At 39.1% G+C, this 24,958-nt stretch overlaps 1 protein-coding gene across 4 annotated transcripts in view; it reads right to left on the bottom strand.

Moving 5' to 3' along the window:
* Positions 1-3,351: 3,351 nt before the first annotated feature.
* ttc17 (tetratricopeptide repeat domain 17) overlaps positions 3,352-24,958 on the bottom strand; it is a 36,732-nt gene continuing 15,125 nt past the window's right edge. For 3 of the 4 annotated variants that reach the window (XM_088090438.1, XM_088090396.1, XM_042490701.2), the window contains 21 exons: positions 24,357-24,488; positions 22,666-22,775; positions 22,351-22,498; positions 20,739-20,878; positions 19,782-19,942; positions 19,164-19,276; positions 18,803-18,955; positions 18,597-18,712; positions 17,968-18,124; positions 17,696-17,767; positions 16,444-16,668; positions 14,789-15,008; positions 9,770-9,889; positions 9,181-9,470; positions 8,902-9,055; positions 8,675-8,795; positions 7,772-7,931; positions 6,401-6,484; positions 5,479-5,598; positions 4,605-4,748; positions 3,352-4,424 (listed from right to left, as the gene is read on the bottom strand). In XM_088090438.1, the coding sequence (XP_087946564.1) occupies positions 4,293-4,424; positions 4,605-4,748; positions 5,479-5,598; positions 6,401-6,484; positions 7,772-7,931; positions 8,675-8,795; positions 8,902-9,055; positions 9,181-9,470; positions 9,770-9,889; positions 14,789-15,008; positions 16,444-16,668; positions 17,696-17,767; positions 17,968-18,124; positions 18,597-18,712; positions 18,803-18,955; positions 19,164-19,276; positions 19,782-19,942; positions 20,739-20,878; positions 22,351-22,498; positions 22,666-22,775; positions 24,357-24,488 (3,072 nt within the window). In that variant the 3' untranslated portion in view covers positions 3,352-4,292. The remainder of the gene's footprint in view (positions 4,425-4,604; positions 4,749-5,478; positions 5,599-6,400; positions 6,485-7,771; positions 7,932-8,674; positions 8,796-8,901; positions 9,056-9,180; positions 9,471-9,769; positions 9,890-14,788; positions 15,009-16,443; positions 16,669-17,695; positions 17,768-17,967; positions 18,125-18,596; positions 18,713-18,802; positions 18,956-19,163; positions 19,277-19,781; positions 19,943-20,738; positions 20,879-22,350; positions 22,499-22,665; positions 22,776-24,356; positions 24,489-24,958) is intronic. The other variant, XM_042490709.2, reaches the window with a different exon arrangement.

Raw genomic sequence — 24,958 nt, 5'->3', positions numbered from 1 at the left:
GCCGGTCAAAAATACCACTCCAGTCAATTATTCATTGAGAAACATTCCAAAACAGAGCGGGGAGTGGGTTCAGCTGCACAGGAATAGACCGAGGGGGGGCTGACAATAAATAATGTCCATTAGTGATGCAGCAGCCCGTTTGTCCTCAGTGAAATCTGAAAGCGGGAGATGTGTAGCGAGCTGCAAATTTGCCCTCTCATGTGTTGTGCTTGTATTTATAGGAGTATGTGCATACACTTCAGCTCCTCTGCAACCATCTTGTTCCTTTACAGGAGGCTAAAAATAGTCGGCTGCACTGTGCTTGTGCCATTTTTAGGTATTGCAATTTAAAGGGAAAAAAAGTGCTGTTTCACACGGATACTATGTGGATGCATTTTTTTTTTTTGTGGACGCACCGCTTCGTCTTTGTTTTTAAGATGCTCCGCGCTGCGTCGGCAGCATATTCAAATAAACAGCTTTGAAGTGCCAGCTTTTAATTCATGTCTCCCATATTTATTGCTTTACATGCTGTCAAGAATTTTGTTTTGTTAACCCTCTGACCCCTGAGCAAATTGTTGGGATTTCTTTCAAAAACATAGAAAAAAATCAACTTGGTAATAAGTGTTTCACAAATTAAATTAAAAAAAAATTAAAAAACTAGAAAAAAATGTTGTGTGAAAAAAATATAGGGAAAACTGTATCTATAGCAATCATAATTACATGTTCAAAATTATGTTATAAAATTATTTAAACATTTTTAAAGCATTTTTCAAGGTCATTTCTGTTTTTTTTCTTACACATTTTTTCTTTTCTTTTTTTTTTACTAATTTCTTATTTTTGGGCCATTTCTTTTTTGGCTCATTGTCTCTTTCTAATGTCTTTGAAATAAAGCAAGTTTGCTCGTGGTTCAAAGGGTTAAATGCTAAAAAAACCCAAAAAAAAACAGGTATGTGGCTGGTCAAAAATGGTGAGAAGAGTTTTTGTCAAGTTATTTTATCAAAGTTAAAAATTCCTGTAAGATCTAAACCTTTATCAACTGGCTGTAGGTCGATTCATTTCATTACTGTAACGTACAGAAGATTGTTGACTGGTGCAAAGTATAAAATGCCCCCCCCCCCTCCAAAAATGATTTTTTACAGGATTGTTATAAATTAATAATAATAACATTAATAATAATAATAGTAATGACAGTCAGCATTAGTGAGGCTGAGAGCATACACTGGTGAACTGAATATGCACATCAGTCTCCAAATTGATCTACAGAAGCCAGAATTTTGTGAAACTGAATGAGCACAAATTTAAATTAGACTTTTTTTTAAAGATTTCAACAAATTCATCACAGGTCTGTTTCAGTTTATCATAAAAACCATTATAAAGTGTAAAAGGTCTGTGGGAACTGGGCTACAGTTTGTATCATGCATCAGTTATTACAGAGCTGTTTTTGGTTGCCAGCTGTACTTAAAATGCACAAAATACTGCAACCTATGTGGATCTTTTTGTTGTTGTAGTTCACAAAATTCATTTAAAGCTAGATAGAGAACACATTTTGGGCTGTCACAGAGCGAGGGAGAGACTGCAGGAGTTGATAAAAGGAGTGTGTCTTAAAAAAAGGGTGGACAGTGCCACCATTAGGCCAGTTTGAAAATGTTAACCAGAAAAGAGGCTCCAGTCATCCGTGTAACAGCAGTTTGAAAGCAATGACTCATTTAGTGTCGCTGTAGTGTTAATGGGGAAATGCTACAATGTCTACAGTTTAATTTAAGCCTCAAGGAGTCCCAACAGTTGGTTTTTAATCACTCCAAGACTGTGAAAAAATAATCTTTGCTATTTATCTATAAAGCACTTCACAGATTGGCTCCTATCTGACCTTTTAAATCCTACCCAGGTGACTCAGGTCTTCGGACTAGTCACTTCAAGTCGTCACTTGTGCTCTGTGGAAGCTGAGGGGCAACGCTACCATGCCTTCTCAGTCACGGCCGCTGTCAGTGGCCCCTTTTATGCTGCCTGTTGAAGGCGGGAATGTCGCTCCGTTATGCCCCCTCTTCGATCTATAGAAAAAAGTATGATCACGGAGGGTGAGATAAATTTGTTGCACATTTAAGCTACTATAGATGGTAGTAACAGCGCAAAAAAACATCTCTGTATAAAGAGGACCGTAAGCAGGATGGGACCATGGGCAGGACTTGTTATGTTACAAAATGCAACTAGTAGTGGTTAGCAGCTAACTCAAAGAAGAACAAAAGCAGCCTGAAATGTCCACAAACTGAGAGAACAATGGGATTCGGGAGCTCCTGGAAAGAACCGTATCAGCTGCCATAAAAAGAGATGTTAAATGCTAGTTATTGGCATGTTTTTGTTTGTAAATAGTTGCTGACATGTACAGTATATTATATCTCATACAAGAGGCGGAGGCTGTGTATTATACGTTACAACGGTCACACCTCTTTTGGTTCCACGATGATGGCACGCTGTCTAAAATCGTGCTGCCTCTGTTGTTTGGAAAACCGCAGATGAGGCATAAGGATGGGACTTAGCTGCAGCTCTAAAGTGCAATTGTTGTGTAAAAAAGGGCTTGTGGAACAAATTGCTCCATCAAATCCGATCCACACCTTCTACCAAGTCACAGAGTTCCCAACGGGTCGAAAAAATGGCATGAAACGAACAGACGCCTGTGAGTTGAAGCCCAAACCCAACTCCTCCGAGATCATCACTTAAAATGCTGAGCCCAGCCAAACTTGACACCCTTACAAAGCACTAGTTGCCTTTGGATGCCTGGGACACACCGGCTGTGTGGCGGTGCGAGCCACGTGCGTCTCAAACTGAAACCAGACCAGCTCGGCAGATCACCGACTCTCCACACTGAATTTACCCGCCAGCAAAGAAGGAGCTGCAGTCTGGTGCTGAAGCAGCAGGAGGTTACATCAATCACACAATTAATATATGTCTATAATGTATGCTGGATTTACATTTTTAATAGATAATTCTAAATGAACACTTTTTTTTATATTTGTGTATTTATCAATCAGTTTCATCCCGAACCGTGAGGTTTTTCGGGATCTGTCGGGATCCATCAGGCTTGGGCTGAGATTGACAACTCCAATTAAACTAAAGGCTCGAGGCCCACCCCTTTTCTTTGGTTTTTGAACGTACTTAAATCACCAACACTTATTGGCCTCCTCTAACAGTTCTTTGCCAGTTTTTGCATTTTTTATGATTTTATCTTGGTCTCTGCCTGGTATTTACATGATTTTGTTGTCTGCTCTGTTGTTGTGCTGCCTACGTTTGTAAAGCACATTGGTCAGCTCATACTTTTTTAGGAGTGCTAAATACATTTTATTTCCCAAAGAGACAAAGAAGAGAAACGCAGAGAAATTAGCTAATGAAATCCACACACTGCCTTTAATACTGTACATTTAATACAGATTCCACTTTTTTAATTTTTTTTTTATGATGGTCAACGGCAAATCCTTTTTCTGCCTTATGATTTCCATAAGTTAAAAAGCAAATGTAATAGCATATTTCACTTTCTCTCTTTTGTATTTAAATTACCTCAAATCAAACAGTTTGTAGGTCCCATATAAATAGGAATGATATAGAAAAAAAAGTGCAAAAACTGAGAATTCCCATCCATTTTAAGAAGCAGAAATAGTGAGGGCATATACTCAATTCAAACTCCTTTAACCTCTGAGTTGAGAGGCCCATTTCTTACTATTTCAGAAAGAAGCAAATACTGTAAAACATCCTTTTCATTTAAAATTTCCAATTAAGTTACATGAAAACATGGCGCCATCTGCAGGCTGCAGTTTGTTATTATCTTTGAGAACCTCCCAGATGCCAACACCTCATACTGAAATGCAAAAATGCCTTAAAGAATGTGAGCTTTTCTTCCAATTAGCATGAAATCTGAATATTGCAGAAGAATTAACCAGATTTTGCAAACCGTATTCGATTTTAATCCCCTTTCCATTTTTGTAAATTAAGCAAACCTAGAAAAAAAGTCTGACAATCGTTACTTCTTGAGTGTTCGACAACAAGAGGCCCTGCGTTTGACACATACGTTTTGGGGCAAAATTATCTACAGTTGTACTCTGTGGCGTTTCAAACCTAATTCTTTGGGGAGTTTAATAACAGAATCTACTGGATATGAATCTTGATACCTCACCTTTAACCACATGATAGTTTCTTACACTTTTATTTTGTGCTACTTATCTGTGGTTCAAAGATGAGTGTGTGTGTGTGTGTGAGTGACTGTTATGTGGTGTGTGTGTGTGTGTGACTGTTGGGGTACTGCTGGGATCAGATGGTTCAGTGGTTCAGGGCTGACGGCGTTCCCTCTTGGTGAGCAGGTAACACTGGATGGTTCTCAGTCGATCTTTGGCGGGGGCGAACTCGGGCTGCAGCTTCAAAGTAGACTCGTACCAGCGCATGGCTTTCTCAAACTCCTCCTAACATCAACAAACACGACAAAAACGTCGCTGTGAGGGCACATGACTTGCATCTCTGCTTCATTAATTCAGAATTTTAAATTGAAGTTATTAAATGCAAGGAGCTGAGCAGTGGGTCATGTCCCTACAAGCAAGCACATAACAAACAGAAACAAAAATGCTGCAACCTGCAGTCCTTACCATTGCTATATAGACGTTGGCGAGGGTAAAATGGTTAACAACAAAGTGCGGGGCGATTTCTACTGCCATACGGGCGACTGTGAGAGCGTCCTCCCAAAGCCGAGCGTTCTGGAAGATGTTGGCGAGGCTGATAAGGGGCACATCCTAGTTCACAATTCAAGAGAAAAAAACATTATAGTTTCAATATATTTTCATGTTTAAGACCATTATTTGTTCCATAAAAGAAGTAGTGGCCAGTTGCATGATGAATCTTAATTTGAGATTTCCCTTAAAAAGAACTTTTAACCTCTTCAAGGTTTCCTCGGAGTAAATGAGTTGCGCAAATTCACATTAAGTCCTGTCCTTAGGATATTTCCCTAAATACTTAAGATAAAAACACAACATGAGGATGATGATTCAAGTAATAATCAGTTATGCATCACAGGTGTGAGTTTGTTTTCCTCAAGGAAAACAAAACACAGTGTTTCTGTAAAGGAACAATTGTATGGACACACTACTTGACAATTTATCAGATTTATTTAATCACAGGTTGTGTGAGCTTTTTTTCCTCAGTCCAATTTGGTCTTCTTTCCCGTTGTTTCTGGATTTTACGAACCATTTTTAATGTTCAAAGACAATAATTTCTATTAACCAATACAAAATATCATGGGGCGGTTTTACTTTATTGAGGCAAATTTGGAACATTTAACAGCTTAGTTCTTTTATTAACACAGGAAGCTGTTTAAGATGTTTGTTGCCACTCTGTTTAAATATTTTCTTAATTCAGGAAAAATAAGTAGGAATTAAGAGAAATCCTTCCCAGAAAAACTTCAGATGCTTCATGGAACGAACCACAGGTGTTTTAACTTTTGGGAACAGTTGATGTTTAACTTGCCTTCATGTGATGGGGGGCGTAGTTGAGGGCCTGTCGCAGGCAGTCGATGGCCCTCTTGCCTTGACCTTTGACCCTCCAGTACAGTGCAGCCATGCTGGATAAAACCCATGATGTCTGATTCTGCAGTCGGGGATTAGGAGGGGATAGAAGGACAATTCACATCTAAAGTAATTGGTAACAGTGTTGCAGTGGCTGGGTGTTATTGTTAAATTATGACACTCAGTTCATATCATTGACTAATATGTTTTGTCCGGCAATTGCATCTTTTATTCTTTTTACATAACCACAACACAGAACAAATAATATGCATATGCACGTTTATATTTATGTATTTCTTCTTTTACCTCAATCTACTTCTTGGCATTTTACCAGTTTCAAAGATTATTTTTGGGGGCTTTTATTGCCTTTAATCGATAGGACAGTGTGAGTGTAAAAGGGGTAGAGATAGAGGGGGAGACATGCAGTAAAAAGCCAAGGCTGGACTTGAACCCGCGGCCGCTGCAGTGAGGACACATCCTCTGCACATGGGGCGCTGCTCTATCCACTGAGCCACCAGGTGCCCTGCATTTTACCAGTTTCCTGGTTGAGAAAAACCCTTGTCTTTAATGGCTGTGATTTTTACTTTTCTGAAATACCTAAATTAGAAAAGTCTAAGGACAAATGAAGAAAACAGAACCATTCGAGTTTCAGTACAAAAAAATGAGTGTTTTTCTTTGTCAGATTAGTTTTGGAGGTAAGCACAGAGGATATTTTGAATAGCACTGAAAGCAGAACTTAAAAGAGTACACTCATGAGCAAGTATTTATGCCACTAAATGTGTTTTTAGATTGCACACAAAGTAAAGTGTCATCTGATTTATTTTATCAGATGACACTTTACAAACAGGCAATAGTTTGCCTTTAGGACCAGTGAGAACTCTTACCTTCTCCAGTACTTTAGCAATGCGTGTTCCCACCTGCTCAAAAGACTGAGGGGAGAACTTGTCTTTACCGAGGTTCTGCAGGACCTGCAGTGAGGGCAAGAAAAGACGCACGTTAGAGAATTACCTAAAAATTGATATTTCCTTACTGTCAATCATTAGTACAGTAAAGGATTTTCCAGAGTTTCAAATCCTTAGAACTAAACTTGAGCATGCATCTACACCTGTTGCATATTCTTTGAATCAATCCATGCTGCTTTGGCTGTTAAACCTTGGTCGTTTACACTCAGTACTTTCAAGGATACCGACTGAATTACATCGCTACTTCAGAATACCGATTCACATTATATAAATCGGTGCCAAATCTTGGTACCTGACAGCCCATCTGACTGAGACTTGCGAGAAAAAGAGAGCGCAAGTCTACATCACCCCTGCAGCTTGCTCAAGTCACAGTGTCAGGGTAAGGATGCGCTGAAAGCATTCACAGGTGTGCTCACACTTTTCAAAACTTGACACAGTCAACGCTCGCTGCAATATTTGTGATGCAAGTTGCAAAGCTAGCCAGGGCAACATGGTTTGTGTCTAGACCGATTCGCTCTCTTCTTAGTCTTCAGCTGTCTGCAGTGACTCTGTGCAGGCTCGTGTCTCAGCTGCCTCTAACTGGCATTACCGCAACCAGAAGTGTTTATTTACAATTTAATTGTATTTTTTTTTAACAATACGCACATAAACATGAAGCTGATACCCAATTTAACACTACTTCTTCACTACCTCTCTACTACAATTAGCTGTGCCTCTACTAACAGAAACAACAGTGCTCTCACGCTATGACTTGGTGACTGAGGTCGTGGGGACGGGTGCCCTGATGAAGACTGTGAGATGAACTGTATAGGTGTTTTAGGGTTTTTAACTTTTGCAAAACAGTGTGCCTTGGTAGTTTTTGGTTCTGACTAACTGACAAAACAAATTACAAGTCTAATCACTCCCTCCCTTTTTGGTCATATTTATCATTGGATCCAAAGAGCACCTGTTTTGAAACCCAAAAACGTAAAGTCGCACTCCTAATTTTATAGTTGTGCGGACGGGTTTGGAAGTGGAGAGGGAAATAATGAGGGGTTTTATTTTGTGTGTAGTGTAAAAGTAGTTTAAATAAACAAAAACTTGAAAATGGGAAGTTTGGACTTATTTCTAACGACTGAAATGACGTTTTTGTAATTACAGGACAAAAGCAAATTCCAGGTACCAGTATTGGTTTGAATATGAACAGTACCACACTCTATCTGTTAGTGGAACTGTATATTTTTTAAACTCCTACAATTTAGATATAGAAAAGAAGGAGTATAAAGAGCATCTATGTCTTCGGCTTTAGCCCACCTCACGCAGTTGGCTCTCTCCAGTGTAGTGGATAGCGGCGCGATTGGCCACCCCTGCCAGGTGGTCGAGGGTGTGCATACTGGCAGCTAGGTTGGCATTGCATAAAGGTTCAGCGGCTGGCTCCTGGAGTGGGGTGGCAAAGTCTATGTGCTCTGTGATGCTGAAAAGACACAGAGAGTGGAAAATCAAACATAAGACTAAACACTGTATTTACTGAATTTCAGTTGTTGATGCTGTGATGCAAGACTGTCAATGAAGCAGCAATGTTTTCTTTTCCTCTTGTTTTCCTGTTTTCTATTTCTAAACGACTGAGGTATTTGCTAAAAACAGTCGACACATTTCTATGATATTTAAAGCTTTTGTGGATATTATTTCTCCAGTTCTGTGAGCAAAAAAATAACACTAGCAGTGCCAACTAGATTCACTGTCATACAACACACAGTGTAATATTTGTTAAATTCAGGGTTCCTAGAGCTTAAAGAAAGAGGGATTTAGGACTTTTCAAGGCCTTTTTAATGCCACTCGTAAGGACACTGAAGACCAACCAACATCAATTACAAAAGATATGGGAAAATGTTGCCAAATATTTATTATGACAAAAAACATGACTTTTTCACTATGTTAAGGCAAGAGCAGAGTTAAGGCATTCAGTAAATTATTTTTTTTTTCCAAGTTACCCAATATTTTGAGCTTTTGCAATACATCATCAGAAAAAACATTCCAAAAAATCCTCTTTTACATCCTTCTCTTGGCATTTTTAAGAGAAACACAGATTTACAGCATTCTAATGCCAACTACGTCCTTATTTTCAGATTAATCTATTCAAAGACTTTTTAAGGATCCACGGGACCCTGTATAATGCAACATGAGATAAAAATGTGACCATGTAAGTGAGAGTCTTACTCAATGTTCTTGGCAGAAACTGCCAACCAGGTGCTCGCTACAGTGGTGAGGTCTACCCTTCGTGTCCGCTGGCACTCCTCTGGCCCTGGCCAGCCAAGACTTGTATAGTCCCTCCAGCGGCCTGCCCCCAAAAACAGAAAAAACACATAGACATCTCTATCAGTTGGGTGAAGTCCAGCACCTCAGTGCTTTTTCTGTAAAAAGAATAATGCAAGTGTAAGTGGTACCTGAAGGGCCAGGTGACGGGATGGTTGGCCCACTTATCTCCAAGACAGAGTGTCCTCCAGGCAGTGACTCCCCGTTCTGCCCGTCATCAGAGCTAGCAACACTCTCTGTCCCGTCCACCTTAGCCTTTCTGACCCGCTTTACCTGGAAGGTGATCTGATTTAAAAAAGAAAAGAATACAAGGCACTCACATTCAGTTTGGTACCACCATCTCACAGACATTGGCGATTATAACTCAAACATAATTTTCTGTCGTAAAAAGGACCAGTACGCTCACTTACCCACTCAGCTCCCTCGTCATCCTCGCAGTTTCCGAAGCAGGGCCCACCACCGGCACGGGCACCCATGACACGGTCGTTCTTTAGCACCCGGATACCTCGCAGGTCCCCTCGTTTGCCTCCAACATCCAGCGCTCCCTCAAAAGCTCCCATCAGGTCCTCCTTCAACTGCCACTCCTCCTCCCCTTCTACTCCCCCACCACCAAACGGGGTGGCCATTTTAGCAGAGGCAGAGGGAGAAGCTCGCTGCTGTCCAGCCGCCTCACCCGAGCCATTGCTGTCCAAGATAACCTCTGAAGTGTGAGGAGTAACAGGTGAGAGAAATGAAAGAACAAATTAGCGTTGCTTTGAGCTACAAGTGCACTTCACTTACTGACCAGGACAGAATCACTCTTTAGAGTCTAATAAATGTATTTTTCTCACTGATGTAGTGTAATTCTCAGTGGCATTTTGATGTCTATATTATCAAAAAGTCATGTTTGCAGTCTTTGAAATTATTCTTATAAGGAAGTTTGTGACTAACATCTTATTTATGTTACATGCAGTACACTGATTGTTTCATATTGCCACTGTATATAAATTATATTCTTACTCTCAAAGAGCAGGGAGTCCTCCATGGCAGAGATAGTCGGTGTGTCCTGCTTCTCTTCGCTGCCCTCCCACTCCTCCAGCTGTATACCAAGGTCTTTATCAGCCATGCAGGCAGCACCTTCTGGATCAAAACAAGTTAACTTTCAGCACACTTACTATCCAAAACCATAGCCTGACAGTAGCTTTGCAGCAGAAATGTATCAGCTAGCATTGAAACAAATAAATACATGAATTAAAAAACTGATTAAAAGAGGGGACAAACAGAATGTTAACTGTGCCCTCACTCACACAATGTTCATGTATACTCCCACAGGGTTTATACATGCTCTTATGATTAAATTCAAAGTCTTTCCAAGTCAGTCTTTCCAAGCCCAATTCTTTCAAATGCAAGGATCCAACATGTTATAGTTTAAGACACTGATCAAGGTTAATTACTGTTACAACACTACTTTTTTTTTATAATGAAAACTATCAGGCTTTCCAGACACCGATAAAAAGAGAAAGAGGCTCGAATGTGTGAACACTTTTCAATCGAACTGTGAAGGTGGTGGCAGGTGGTGCTTGAAACATAACGCAACTGCAGAGGAAATACATGCAGGCAGCAGAACTTACCATAATTACAAAATTTAAATAAAAAAAACAACTTTAATTACTCTTCTTGCTAAAATATATACATTTAAGTACTTTCAACGACCCATGTTTATTATCAGAAATATACAAAGCCTTAAATTTTTTCCCCCTCAAATTAAAAATACTTCAGGATTTAAAGGACCTGTGGGAACTCTGCTTGCAGTTTTTTAACAATGAACATTTGAGCATCAGGAATATATTGACACTTGAACATAATTATTATTGACAGTAATTTGACTTAAATTACGCTTAACTTTTTCTTTACAAATACGGGTTCTATTATTACTCTGGTTCAAGTCAGATCATAAAAGCTTTCGCTCTCTCTCTTCCTTGAGAGAAAAATTCTCTCCTGGACAGAAAGTGATGCATTTTATATTTCGAGACACAGCAACTGTGTTTGTTTTTTTGGAACAAACAATTGAGTCCCTCTTCAGCTTCTCTCTCTCTACACTGCTGACTGCACTCACAGTCTTAATTTACTCTAGCAAAGCTCAGATTTTCTTGAGCTTGGAAACTATGGCTATTGCCAGAAGACATTAGATCTGTGAACTTCATTACTAGACATCATTTAAGAGCACGAAACAGCTGTATGTGTGCTAGGGACGCCATGGATGGCCTTGTGACAGCCAAGTATTATTTTACTCTTTTATACTGCAACATTTAACCCTTTGAAACCTGGATTGACATCACTTTTCTTGTGCTGCATTCAGATGCCTTTCACACACAAACCTTTGAGCCCTTTGAAAATTGGTGCAATTTCTTTCAAAAACATGGGAAAAAAGGCAATAAGCAACTTGGTAATTAATTTTTCACAAATTATTTTATTTAAAAAAAAAAAAAAAAAAATATATATATATATATATATATATATATATATATATAAAAAACTAGGAAAAAAATAAACCAGGAAATAAAGAAAAAAGCTAGGGACAAACTATATTCATAATTTTAAGAACTACAAATTTAAATTGAATTAGAAAGTTGATATTAATTTTAAAGGACTTTTTCAAGGTCATTTCTGGTTTTATTTATTTATTTATTTATTTATTTATTCTCCACCAGTGTCACTCCGCTCTCATTTTCTGCCGGTTTCTCTGCCAGTGCCTGCTCCGCTCAGATTCTCCGCGGGTGTCGCTCCGCTCTCTGTCTCCTTCTGTCGGTGTCTCTGAATGTCCGCTCCGCTCTTATTGGCCTTCAGGTGATCTTAATCTCCTCTAGGACACCAAAATGTCTTGATCCAGCCCTGATACTGTCATTTATTACCTTGCTCGCTGCTTACAGTAACCGCTGAACACCGGTGTAAGCAACCGCTGTCTACCCCCTCCCTCCTTCTGCTCTGTGTGTGTGTGACGGGGACATAATGAGAGGATGAGATAAGAGGACACGTTGGACATGGTTTGAGTTCAGGTGTAGTGAGTTTCCAGCTTGGTTATGCTTAAAGAATAAACTGATATCTGATGTTTGATTCCTTCCAACAACAAGCAGAACAACATGTAAATATGCAGAGATCACAACAGAGCTGTTACTTAGGGACTGTTCTGTAGCTGTGCTGCTTCCTGACATTTTGGGGAATGTTCCTCTTTATAGTTCCACTATAACTCAAACAGAATATTATTTTCGGCATTATTTTTGTACAGTTCATGTTGACATGAGACGATAAGAGGGAAAAAAACAAAATATAAAAATAAAATTGATTTTTCTCTTGAAAATGTTTTTCTTGCAGTAATGTTGGGCTGTGGAGCTAAAGCTATGTATGATGTTTTAACAGCTCAAATTATTACTGTTTGCTTGACTGTAGCAATACAGTATCAACCATGTGGGAGGAACTGTTGCAAATATGAGCTGTACCATGTGAAAGGTTTGTGTGTATATATTGTATTTAAACCTTTACCCTAACTTGAGGTGGGTGTGTGTTTCATAAGTGCTTTTGTGACCTTGTGTACTCAGCGTGTTTTAAGGGAGCAATATTTAGCTTTGGAGAGTAAAATATAGACCCTTCTAAATTTGGCATTGGCTATTTTCTGTAGCCTAAATTATTGAGTAGCAAAATTTCCCCACTTCAAAGCACTTTTCTCTTCACTCCCACTGATATGAATAAAGAAGAAGATGCCGTCTCTGTTCACATCAGAAGGCGCAACATACTACTTGTTTCTCAAAAGTACTCTTCAGCTTCAAGAGACAACATGACGGGGTTTCTGGGCTTAAGATCAAAAAACAAGTGCAAAACCTGTCCGAGCGCACAGTACATGAGGGCCTTTTAAGCCTGCAGCTAATTTTCAGCTCGACACAAGCAGTTCCTGGAGTTGGACAATTTAGCAAAAACTATCATATTGGGTTAGTCTTCAGCCTTAGAAAGAATTTTTTTTTAAGAGAGTTATTTTGTAAACAGAACAATAATTTAGACTCATCCATCTTTAATAAATACCATCAGATTTACAAAGATTAGTACCAACATTTCACATCACACGGTACTGATAATTTTTCATAATATCTTGCACTAAATGAAACTATATACAACTTTAGAGATGAAATAATAGGTTGACAAGTGACTGCAATGTATGAATTTGTTGTTTTCTATGAAGTCAAGGCTTAATTTCTCTTAACAGTCCATCCCTCTGTTAGACAGCTATTTTTGTGCTACAGCTCAGATTTGAAAAATATAGCAATAAAATAAATAAATTAGGGTCAAAAGTATTGTAGGTATGTATGATCATTTCTGAATGCGTGAAAGCATTTAGTATGCTTACATGTGCGTTCAAATGTGTAAATACTGAATAACATTATTGATAAAATAAATTAGAATTTTTGAATTTGTAAAAATGTCGAACAAATACTTATTTTTGAAATCGTTAGATCTGTAACTAGGCATGACATTTTTTGGAAAAAAAAAAAAAGTTTTGCAAAATAATTTCCAAGGTGTGAGGGTATTAAGATTTGCACAAAGATTTAAACTATAAAAAAAGATTTGCAGTTGCACATCTGTGCAGCGGAAAAAGTTCAGAGGCAGACACCGTCTCCACTTTTAAGGGTAGCCTTAAGACCTTTCTCTTTGATAAAGCTTATAATTAGGGCTGGCTCAGCCTGTAGTTAGGCTAGTTACTGCATTACACTAACTTGGTCGCCCCTCCGGAGCACTCATGCTCCCAGTTTTCCTGGACCCTGGCTGCAACCTTGGCTGCGCCTGATCGTGGTGATAGCTGTGCTGGTGCTGTGACCCTGCCTTTGGCAGTGCTCATGCTGTGGCTGCATTGATATCCGGCTCGCCTTCATCTTGGTCTTGGTTTTGCTGTTGCTGTGGTCCTGTCTGAAGCTGCACTGTGTCATGGGCCTTGGTTGCACAGATGCCATAATTCTGCTTGACGCAACCTTCTACTGCCATTATTATTAGTCATGCCTCCACTATCACTATACGCATGTAACATCACATGCTATCATAGAGCGCATTTAGTAATTTTACACCTGTCACTATTGTTATATGACATGCTATTGTTACCGTTATTGCTGTTGCATCTCGACCCCTCCCTCTTTCTCTCTCTCTTTCCTCTTTGTCATTATTGTAATTTAATTGGTATTTACAACATCTATTGCACGTCTGTCTGTCCTGAAGAGGGATCCCACATCAGGTTTCTACCATTTTTTCCCCTGCTACAGGGTTTTTTTGGGAGTTTTTCCTTAGATGATGTGAGGGTCTAAGGACAGAGGGATGTCATATGCTGTAAAGCCCTCTGAGCAAAACTGTGTTTTGTGATAATGGGCTTTATAAATAAAATTGACTTGACTTTTGTCCCACTTTTCACATTCCTCCTGAATAGCAATAAAGATGCCCAGATTAACATCTCATTTGACTATCCTATCAGGAACATCATTTTAACATCCAATAATGGAGCCAGGGAGGCGGGCCTTATTTGCTGTGAGCTTGTGGCTGCAACTGTTGATATATTTTTTTCACATTTATTATTTTTTTAAACAAAATTATTTTTACACATTTGAATGTATTCATAAAAAAATGTTTTCCCAAACACAGTTACACTACTTTTGACCACATTTTTTCCATATAAATAATGCTTATTCTTGCCTAACGTGTTTGTTAAGCACGGCAAGATTTATCAACGGAGATTTGTGTATAGATGATGGCATTGTTTGACCCTAAAAAAACACACAAAAACCTACTTTTTAAGTTCTTTAAAAGTATCTTTAAAAGATACCCTTTACTCGGGTTTTGCTCCCTAACAGTGTCTCCCAATATCTAAATCATATTCTCAGATTAATGCCAATGTTTGGAAACTTGGTGCTAGAATTGTACCATTTTAAATAGTACAATTCTATGAAAAAATATATACCAATGAGAGAGAGAGTAATGTAAGTCTACATGTGTGTTTGATTAACTTACCTGAGCAGGGCTGCCGGTGTGAAAGGTTATAAAGGAAGGGGTAGAACTGCAGACAGCGCAGCAGTGGTAGGCTGGTGCGACACTGTTCACAGCCAGCGAAGGACGAGAAGGAGGAGGAGGAGGAGAGGGCCGTAACCAGGATGTGGCGGAACAAGGCCAGAGCACCTGTCACGTTGCCCTGGGCCAACTGCACACTCACCAGGCTGAGCAGGGTGTGGGGCTGAGCGAGGAAAGCAAAACAAAACAGGGGAACATTAGCTGATGGGTAACATGCATGAAAACTGACTCAGCTTAAGCAGTTACTGTATATGTACGTCCTCGAATGACAATGATGAGTCATATATTAACATATTAGCATTCCTTAGGACATTTAGCAGCTTCTGATTTTACAGACATTCTATCTACGGTTCCTGAATTGGTAAATCAACATGCCTTGTATAGACACCTGTTTTTACCTCTACAAGTTTGTTCCTAGGCTTTATTTAACAGGATGTTGGATATTTTCCCCTATCGATTTTAGTGCACGCTGACTCAATAGCTTCTTGCAGGTCCTGTACATTTTTCGGCCACACACTTGTGCTCTAACACTAAAGAGGACCAAATTCATATTCATGTTTCTGGAATCAACTTGATATGATGAGTGCTTTGTAGCTCGACACAATATACTACTGGGTGCCTAAAACTCAATAAAACTCAAAGGTCAATTAAGACAACTGAATTGAAAATGCAACCCAATTTTATTGTTTTTATTGGCGGTATTAAATCATGACTATAAAAGAAACACCAGTATTTGGTACTTTGTGTGGATGTATTTCTGTGTATGGATTGTAGACGTGTATGTACTTGCAGATGCATTTTCTTTTATTTTTAACATTCTTTTTTTTGGTTAATCCTCCTGTGGACAGGTATTGCAAACTAACGTTTTGCTGCAACTAATAAACACAGTTCATCTAGTTCTTGTGCATAAATGTACATTTCTAATGCTACTGTGATGTCCATATCAATTAATCTAAACTAATCTAAATGGTCATTAAAAGATACACGTAGTTTTGGCATGATGTCAAATGTTGCTCAGATGGTATTCAGGGCAGAGTGTCTTTTGTACCAACTTGTAGTGCTGGTAGTGAATTTGGACCGAGTACACGTTGTTCAAGACACATCATATTAGGCTAAAATAAATGCATATGCTGGTGATTCAAAAACAAATTATCCAACAATTCTATTTTATTATCATTCAAGCCAGCGATGCTATCCTTACTCCATATGCAATTTTAATTTCAACCTAAAATTTTCAATTTGTCCCTCCAACCTGTGAGATCCAACATAGATGTGATCTCATGCATGCGTGGTGTAATGGCAAAACTTGAGTGTTTTTGGGCTAACCAGATGGATAAAACTCTTTAAACTGACACACAGAGCACAAGCACAAGAAGAGGGTCATATCTACAATGTTATTGGTAAGGTTTAATCAGAACCGGTAAGCCAATACCAGTGACAGTTGTATACTATGTTAAAGTCATGAGACTATCTAAAGGAACTGTATGGCTTTGCCAACAAACATAAACCTAATAAAGTAGCGAAAACTACAAAGTGTTAATGTGCAACTCTAAGAGGGTAAAACCTGGCAGGTGATGTACCAATATGTGTATTTTTACCTCTGATGCATTGAGAGCCAATGCTTGCTCCAACAGTGTTTGTGCGTGGGTGGTCAAGCTGTAGTGTAGCAGCAGGTTGGCGGCATTGGTGAGGGACACCAGGCGGTGGGAAGGTGGGGCTGAGCTCAACACTTGGCGCAGGCACTGCAGGGCACGGCTACCGTTGCCTTTGGCCCGCCAGAATAGAGCTGCCTCATTGTAGACCTGCGAGCGGGGTATAGTGGCCTATATGTACAAACAAACTTCTGTTAGCTTTGAAAATGAATGACTTAAGATGAGTTCAGACTACAGCAGAAGGAGAAGTTTAGAGGTATTAAGTGATTCCTAATCATATTCTCAATTTTGAGATGTATTAAGGACTTTTTTTTCACTATGTCAACACTAGTTTGAGAGTGTGAGCACTGCTTTATTAAAGGATAAAAATGTCAATTTTAAGTCTCGAATCAGGGCTGTTTCTGGCATATTTTAATGGATCTTTATCAGCTAAAATAAGCTGATCGAACAAAATCCAATCCTTTTTTTTTTTTTTTTTTTTTTACTAAAATGTATTACGTGTTTTGTCCACTTGAGCCTGCTAGTGTTGCATCTAAGTTCACTGTCAGCCAGGATCCACAGTGCGAGCATTTCACTCCATATGCAAGATAAAATTACACAGTAAAACATTATTTTGTTGCACCAATGATTGACTCAGTTCTAAAACCTGGGATGACACAATTTGCTAAACCCCTACAGAAAACAAATCTGTCGTCTCGCCTTTCTCATTAGCACAGAGCAGTGTGCAAAGCATGCGAGAGGACGCCTCTCAGTTTTAGCCAGATGAATGTCTTTTTCGCAGGTTAAAATGACAAACGTCGCCGGCAGCCGTTCATGTCAGCTTTTGCTAATGAACATTAATTCTGTGGGTGAGGGCCAAAATAAGACTTGGCTGTTGTTGTGTTGGTGTGCTCTTTGCAAGCCGGTGTCTGTACTCTGCCAAAGAGCATTTATGAAGGTACAGAAGGCATCACTCTGTAACACTACTGTACTACAACGTAGGGACTGAGTGTTTTTGTAGCCCTAACAACTTCATCAGTAGGCCAAAAAATGTGTTTGGGACATTTATACTTAAAAGCTAGATTGGCATTAAGTCACTACGTAGGAAAAAAAGATGTAATTTTCAGCCCTCTACAGAAGTACACTTGCAAGCATTTCACACTGGGCAGTGAGATTCATTACTGTGCTACAAAAACAGAGGAATGAGGAGCCCTCTTACTTGTTTCATAGCTTCAGATATTCTGGAGCCAATCTGCTCCAGGGTCCATCCTCCACTACGTAACTGCAGTATCTGTAATCAAACACAGAAGTATTAACGATTTGGTACTTCTCTGCACAGATCTACCTACCTTAGACAATGCTCATTCACAAACACAGACATACAGCGTAAAGACTAATTCCGTAAACCAGCCACGCATGGCATGAATCCATTTCCATTTTTTTCCTATTCAAATCACACACAAACATATAAATAAAGAGGCAGACAGATACCTGGGAGGCAGAGGGATCTGGCAGCTCCTTTTCTTCCAGAGGCCAGTCCAGTGAGGCAGGCAGGAGGGCTGGATATGGTTGTGGGATGGGATCACAGTTTGGCAGAGCTACCGTCGGAGGAGGACTGCTGCTCCCATAGAGGAGAGTTGCCACTGGGCTGAAAACACATAATTACACATATTTCACTCTTAAGTCATTTGTATGTGGTACATTTGTTGCAAATCTTTGGATGAGAACAGCCCTACTAAAAACAAAAGTCTTCCCATGTCATTCTAAAAAAACTCTGCTTTCATATGATAACATTGTCAGAACGATCCTTGTGTACACAGATCAGCAAAAACAACCGAAAACACTGCAGTATGCATGCCAGGCCTGTATTTGGCGGTGTGACTTTGTAATGAAACACCATAGAAGAACACCACGTGCCTGCGTAAAGTGTGGCCATGATGTCACCGTTCTCACAGGATCCATGCATTGTCAGTTTACACGGTGACAGAAAGGGTTGCGTTTTCATAAGATTACAGTCTGGAACCTGGTTTCAAAAGTTTGTATTTTCAGATGCCGTTGGAACACAGCGATGCAGCCACTATGTACCCACATGTTACCCGTATTCAGGAACGTGTACTGACCTGAGACCCTGTGTTTCAGGTGGAAGGTAGTAGGTTGGTAGCAGTTGAGCAGGGGGAACACTTGGGTACTCACTGGCACACTCAGTCCTCTGAGGCCACAACATTCTCTGTATGTCCTGAAGCAAGAACACACTTTGCTCTCACTACATATATACACAAAAAAAACAAACAAACAAAAAACTATCAAATGCCATTCTCTGTCTTGCCTGGGTGTAATCCTGACGGCTGCCCCAGAGGGCAGCAGCAGGGTCCTGGTCTCCGGACACAGAGGGATGAAGCTGGGGGCTGGCTGCCGTCTGGTTTGAGTTACGCTCGGACACAAGTGCCACGCTGGATGCCACTGACACCTCCTCCCCAAACTATGAACACAGACAGAATCATAAAGAACTGAGAAACTAAAGGATCATTATCTAATGGATAATGTTCTTCTGTTTGTTTGCTTTCATCGATAAATATCCACCGAAACAAAAACAGGTTCTTTTTTATAATGAAATCAAATATGTGCAATGCAGGAAAAATTATAATATATCATATCACCAAGTACATTGTAATTTCTCAAAGACTCACTTGGACATAGTGGACATGCTCAAACAGATCGCCACGGTGATAGCGCACAGGCAAGTCAAAGGGACAGTAGAGGCTGCGCTGCTGCTGACCCAGCCGACACATCTGATGGTTCCCTTGAGACCGTATGACACAAAATACTCAGGTGCTACTCCACACTGCCAAATCAGTGCATGTGTATATACAGTAGCAATATGCATGAACATCAAAGCTAGATTACTGTAACATCTTTTCAAATAATCTACACAGAGGGCATACTTACTGCCATGTATGAGTTCCATATGATCACATTTATCTTGGCTCTACAGCATTGCTACTTTTGCTCTGTGAAGCCAGTGGTTAAAGTTTACCTTTCTCTACACTGAATCATGTGAATTTATTGTAGAGCATCTGTCTGATCATCTCATTTCTTTTTCATAATTATCAATATCTGCATTTATCTGCTATAAAACATGCTAAATCCCATCCAGCAAAACTCAACTTGACCCACTAAAACAATTAGCTTTCCTTCAGTTAAGTGTATATTTTATCTCTCTATACAAAATCCAAAAAAGGAATAAACACTGTGCACACTTCATGATTGTTTTAAGTGATTTCAGTTCCATGTGCATGGCGTCTTACCAAGTTGGGCTTCTTTGGCCATCTGGGTCTCATGGATAATGTTGCGCAGGATCTGCTCTTCCTGCAGCAGCTTGTGTTTGTCCAGTGCCTCCTGCTGGCGAAGGTAGTGGTCATGCTGCTTCTGATACTCCTTCAGTTCATTCAGTGTCCGCTGCAGGGATCTAAAAATATAATAAAAATGAGGAAGGGGGATATGAAAGGTAGAATGGCATGGAGGGGAAATAAAACTTATCACATGATCTTCCAACAACCCAAAAGACCTACAGTATGTTAAGGTTCGGTATCTGCACAAAATCCACTCTGCATTCAGGAGTAAAACACTGGCTCTCTGCCAACTTAGGGGATTTTTTTTTACTTTAACTTACATACTGTGACCATGGGGTTCAAAGAAAATTTCCCTACAGGGTAAAGTGTTTCAGTTTTACGGTTATCACAAAAAAAAACCCTATATTGATATTGATATTTAAATATTTTCCTGGAATTGTACACAAACCAATCCTTGTTCAAACAGAAATGTGGTAGGCAGGCCCAGTTACTCTAAACTGCTAACCGCTACAAAAAAGGGAAAAAACTGTCACACATCGACGCATATTAGAGCTACATTACGTTGCCAGCTACAGAAAATTAATTTGTTGTTATGTCACATTACATGGAAGGTTATCCATGGAAGATTATTGAAAAAATTTAATTATACACAACAAAATCCCATGACTTTTCCAAAACTTTCAATTATTTTTACTGATTCCATGACTTTTCCAGGCCTGGAAAATGTGATTGTGAAATTCCATGACTTTTCCCTGTTTCCCATGACCGTGGGAACCCTGTAGGTTGGTAAGCTAAAAGTTTGCTATTATTGATGTGTCACAGTAGCACACAGTGGGACATGTCTGAAAATGTACTATAGATATCATAGTAATTATCTTACACATACATGTGTATGTGTTACTGCTTCCCTACCTGTGCTGAGCTTCCAGGCGTTGCTCCAGCTTTTGCTGACAGAGCACAGCATGTTTCCTCCTCAGGGCCTGCTCAAAGCCTGGCTGGGCCTGCAGTGCCTGCTCGTAACACAGCACTGAGTGGTTGTATTCCCCAAGCATCTGGTCAGAGAGCGATACAAGAGATAGACAAATCATGGATACAGCAGAAATTTAAAAAAAAAGATTTGTTCCTTGTAAAAATCATGCTGTAACAAAAATTTAAAAAACTAAACACACTCAATACAGTTTATTTACAGAGTACTTGTGCTTTTTATTTAATTATTTTTAAATCATTTAGTAATTAGTTTTGCCTTTTATATCTTATCTCTTTACTCTTTTATTGTAAATCTGTATGCTTTTTTATGTTCTTATATTTTATTGCTCTGTAAAGCACTTTGAATTGCCCTGTTATATGAAATGTGCTACACAAATAAAGCTGCCTTGCCTCACTACACACTGGTAGAAAGCTTTGGGGACTCAAAAACAAGTGTTACGCAGATATGAGTTCAGTAAGATGCAGTTGGTTTAATTAAGTCCCTATACAGCTATAAAAATCTTGTTATTTATGGGTCTTGGATGGCAATTCTCTGTACCTTTTACACTCAGAAGACATTGCAGGATGTCTACATTTACATTTAAATGTTATGTCTTTAAGACTTTTTTGATATTTTTTATCCACATTTCAGATAGAATTATATTTTTCATATTTAAGCACTGCAAGTAGTTATAATGGGAAGTAGTGGGAAAAACATGTGGTCCCATGTGGGGGTGGTTTTTTTTGATGAACATGGGTGTAAGAATGAGTAAGGTTAACCTACATTTTACCAACAGGTGAGTGTGAAGTATTATAACATCAGAAATGTGGACTTGCATGCAGAAGACCTTCATTCATTTTGATAGAAAAAAAAGTTGGATAAACAAAATTAGATAAAATGGATGTAGCAATAAAGACGTCACAAATGCAAATTCAAGAGTATTAAAAGACTTTTTAAGGCCTAATATTATAAAATTGAATTTACTTTCAAGGAACTGCAGAAATCCTGCTTTTAACCTTTATATATACACTGACCTACAAGAAAAGAAAATTCTGACAGCTGAATTCTGTCTCACTTGTGTTTTGGGAACCCTGAAACTCGACTCCAGATGGTGTGATAGCAAAAGTCTCTATCGGTGTGTTTGCCACCAATTTCGGTACACTATCCTGTAAACTACTGTACCAACAGTAGGAAAGAAAGAACACAGATAAATTCTAATCTAAACTTTGTTGTTTATATTGATTTATTGGGGACCATGATTAACAAGAGTAAACCCTATCAAAAGACCTGTTAACAAACTCTCACACAATATGTGTAGTATGATCCATGTGTTATTTTACTAGTCATATGATCACTGCTTCCCAAACACATGTATCCCCCCACAAGTCTGCAAACTATTTTGAAACGCATGCATGCTTCTGCAAGAGACTGTCTGACAAATTGCAGAGGAAACAGCTGTGGTCTTGTTAACCTAACTCACTAAATGGTTAACCATGTGCTAAGTCTGTGGTTTAAATACAAGTATCTCCTGCAGTGAAGTGATTTGTCTCTACTCACAGCATAAATGTTGCCTAAGGTGTAGTGGCTTGTGAACAGATCTGACGTAAGGTCCAGGGCAGCGTGGGCAAGAATAGCTGCGTCTGCTGAGAAATGGGCGCGGTGCAGGATGTTGGCCATGTTGACCAGAGCTACATCCTTGTGCTGCCTGTAGGTACAAAACACACACACACACACACACACACACACACACACACACACACACACACACACACACACACACACACACACACTATGAGAATGTGAACATTTGTTAACAGTCTTGTGCAATAAACAGTATACTATTGCAGTGGCCTTCGACCGGCCCAACAGTACCTTGGGGAGAAATGCAGAGCACGCACAACACAGTCCACGGCCTTTTGAGGCTCGTTCTTCATACGCCAGTAAAAAGACGCCATGTTATACAGCACCCAGGAAGATGAGTTCTGCAACACACAATCATAAAGACGTGCACAAGCACACTTTCATTACTTCGAAGGAGTATCTGCGTACAGTTAGAATCTTTTTTCCCCCAACATACTTTTTCTGCATTGAACAATGGATCTTATTCATATGTCTAATTGGGCTGGCTTGCTGGCACTCTCAATGTGTCTGTGCTTGTCCTGACAATGACTATTGTTGCAATGTCTGTTGTCATTACCCCATCAACACCACACAGATTACCTGATGCTGACTAAAAAGACAGTAAATAAATACAAACGTACAAAAACACCTATGTACATAAGCCAGTGTCCATACAGATGGGGGAAAGTCAAATGCAAGGACATTCAAGCACTTTTTCCAAGGATGATATTGTTTTCTCCAAACAACCATTGGCTGCAAAGGAATTGTGCAAATGTGTTAATTGAGCAAACATGCTACCAGGCTCTAAATCTTATTAATTATTGATTAATTTTTTATTATTACTTGGGCATGTGAGCGACAAAGCTCAACATCGCGCTAATGCCTGACACCGTACTCACTGCTGTGAGTGTTTTGCAGGTCAGCAAAACATCCTTGAGTCAGCTATCTACTGGAGTTTGCCAATCTGTTGACGCTAAAAGCTCATGTCGCTCATACGGCATAAGAAAAAAAATTACAAGCATGGCAATTCTCTGCTTTCTGGTTTAAAACATTTCATAAAATCATTTTTCCTTCTCTTTTCCTCTCAATTATATTCAAGAACTTTTTTAAACACCAACATAAAAATCTCTGAATTTAAAGGTATTCCAGCATTTAAATTTCTGAGTGTCAAATTCAAGCACTCAAACAACTCAAGTACCTTGTATGAACCCTGGCAAGACAATAAAAATAGTGGTCTGCTCCCCATTAACAGATATGTGTTTTACCAGGGCTGCTATAGCTAAAGATAAGTTAGATTTAAGTTTTTTTAAAGACTTTTTAAAGCCACTTGGAATTTATATTTATGATATTACAATAATCAAAATCTTAAAAAACAAACAAACAAAAAAAATCCCAACATCAATTACTTAAACTTAGGGAGTTTTCCCAAATGTTTATTGTAAGACTTTTTGGGAAATACCAGCTGTTTGTTGGCACTTCTGACATCCAGGGTACAGTGACTGCTAGCTAGCAGACAATGGGTCTGCTACTCTAATGGTCCTAGCTGGGAACAAAATTACTATCCTGATCTGCTGTTGTTGATGCCAGAGGTATTTGGTAAATTATTAAAAAAAAATAGATGTTGCCAATTTATTTGAGATTTTAAAATGCAACACTAGAAAAAATATTCCTAAAATCCAACGTCCCATGTCTTAGTTTCTTCTGAATGATTGATTCAAGACAGTTTAATACCAATTAGGGCAATATTTTTAAAACAAATATTTTAATGCCCTTAATTCTTAATGACTTTTTAAGGGTAAGCGGGAACCTGTTAGTGTAAGAGTTCTAAAAAATATAAAATAAAAAGGCTTTTGTCAAAAAAAGGAAGACAGAGCACAGGAGAAAGCAAAAGGTCTTAATATTTGTACAATTGTGTGACGCAAAGTTATACTAGTAGACCTTACCCTCAGTAACCCTTGATGGATGCGATGGCCCACCTCATCAACACTGCGGCCCATCTTATGAGACAATGAACTAAAAATGGGATCCTCCTTGGAAATCAGCGGGGAGGTCAAGTTTGCCCTCTCCTGCACACCCTGGAATGGACAGATTGAGGGAGAAAGTTACTTTTAGCATGTGATCAGTCAAACACAAAGGCTACTCTCTGTAGTGTTCATAATAAGCAGTGCACAAATGATTCCACTTGAAAGTGGGCAAACTTAACTTCTGAAGTATTTTACATCCATAGAAACAGCCGACTAACTTCCAAAGCACACACTTTAAATGTCTCTGATATTATATACAAATAAATGTGATGTAATGGTGACTGCCCACTGGATTCTTAACCTGATAACGAAAGTAAAGACAATAAATCAGTGACTAAATGAAATCTTTTGCAGTGATAAGGGTTTTACACTCTGAATGTAACAAAACAGCAACTTTATTTATTACTACTTGCCCACAAAAACTCCACTGCACTTTAATCTTTACCTAAAGGCCTCATTTATAAGTTTGACTTGAATGCAACTTTAAGATACAATCAAGTTATTTTTGAGATCCAGAGATT

Source organism: Plectropomus leopardus, chromosome 1 (assembly GCF_026936395.1).
Source record: "Plectropomus leopardus strain MGB_pleo_1.0 chromosome 1, ASM2693639v1, whole genome shotgun sequence".
Classification (NCBI taxonomy): Eukaryota; Metazoa; Chordata; class Actinopteri; order Perciformes; family Serranidae; genus Plectropomus; species Plectropomus leopardus.
This window is presented reverse-complemented; position numbering and strand designations above follow the sequence as displayed.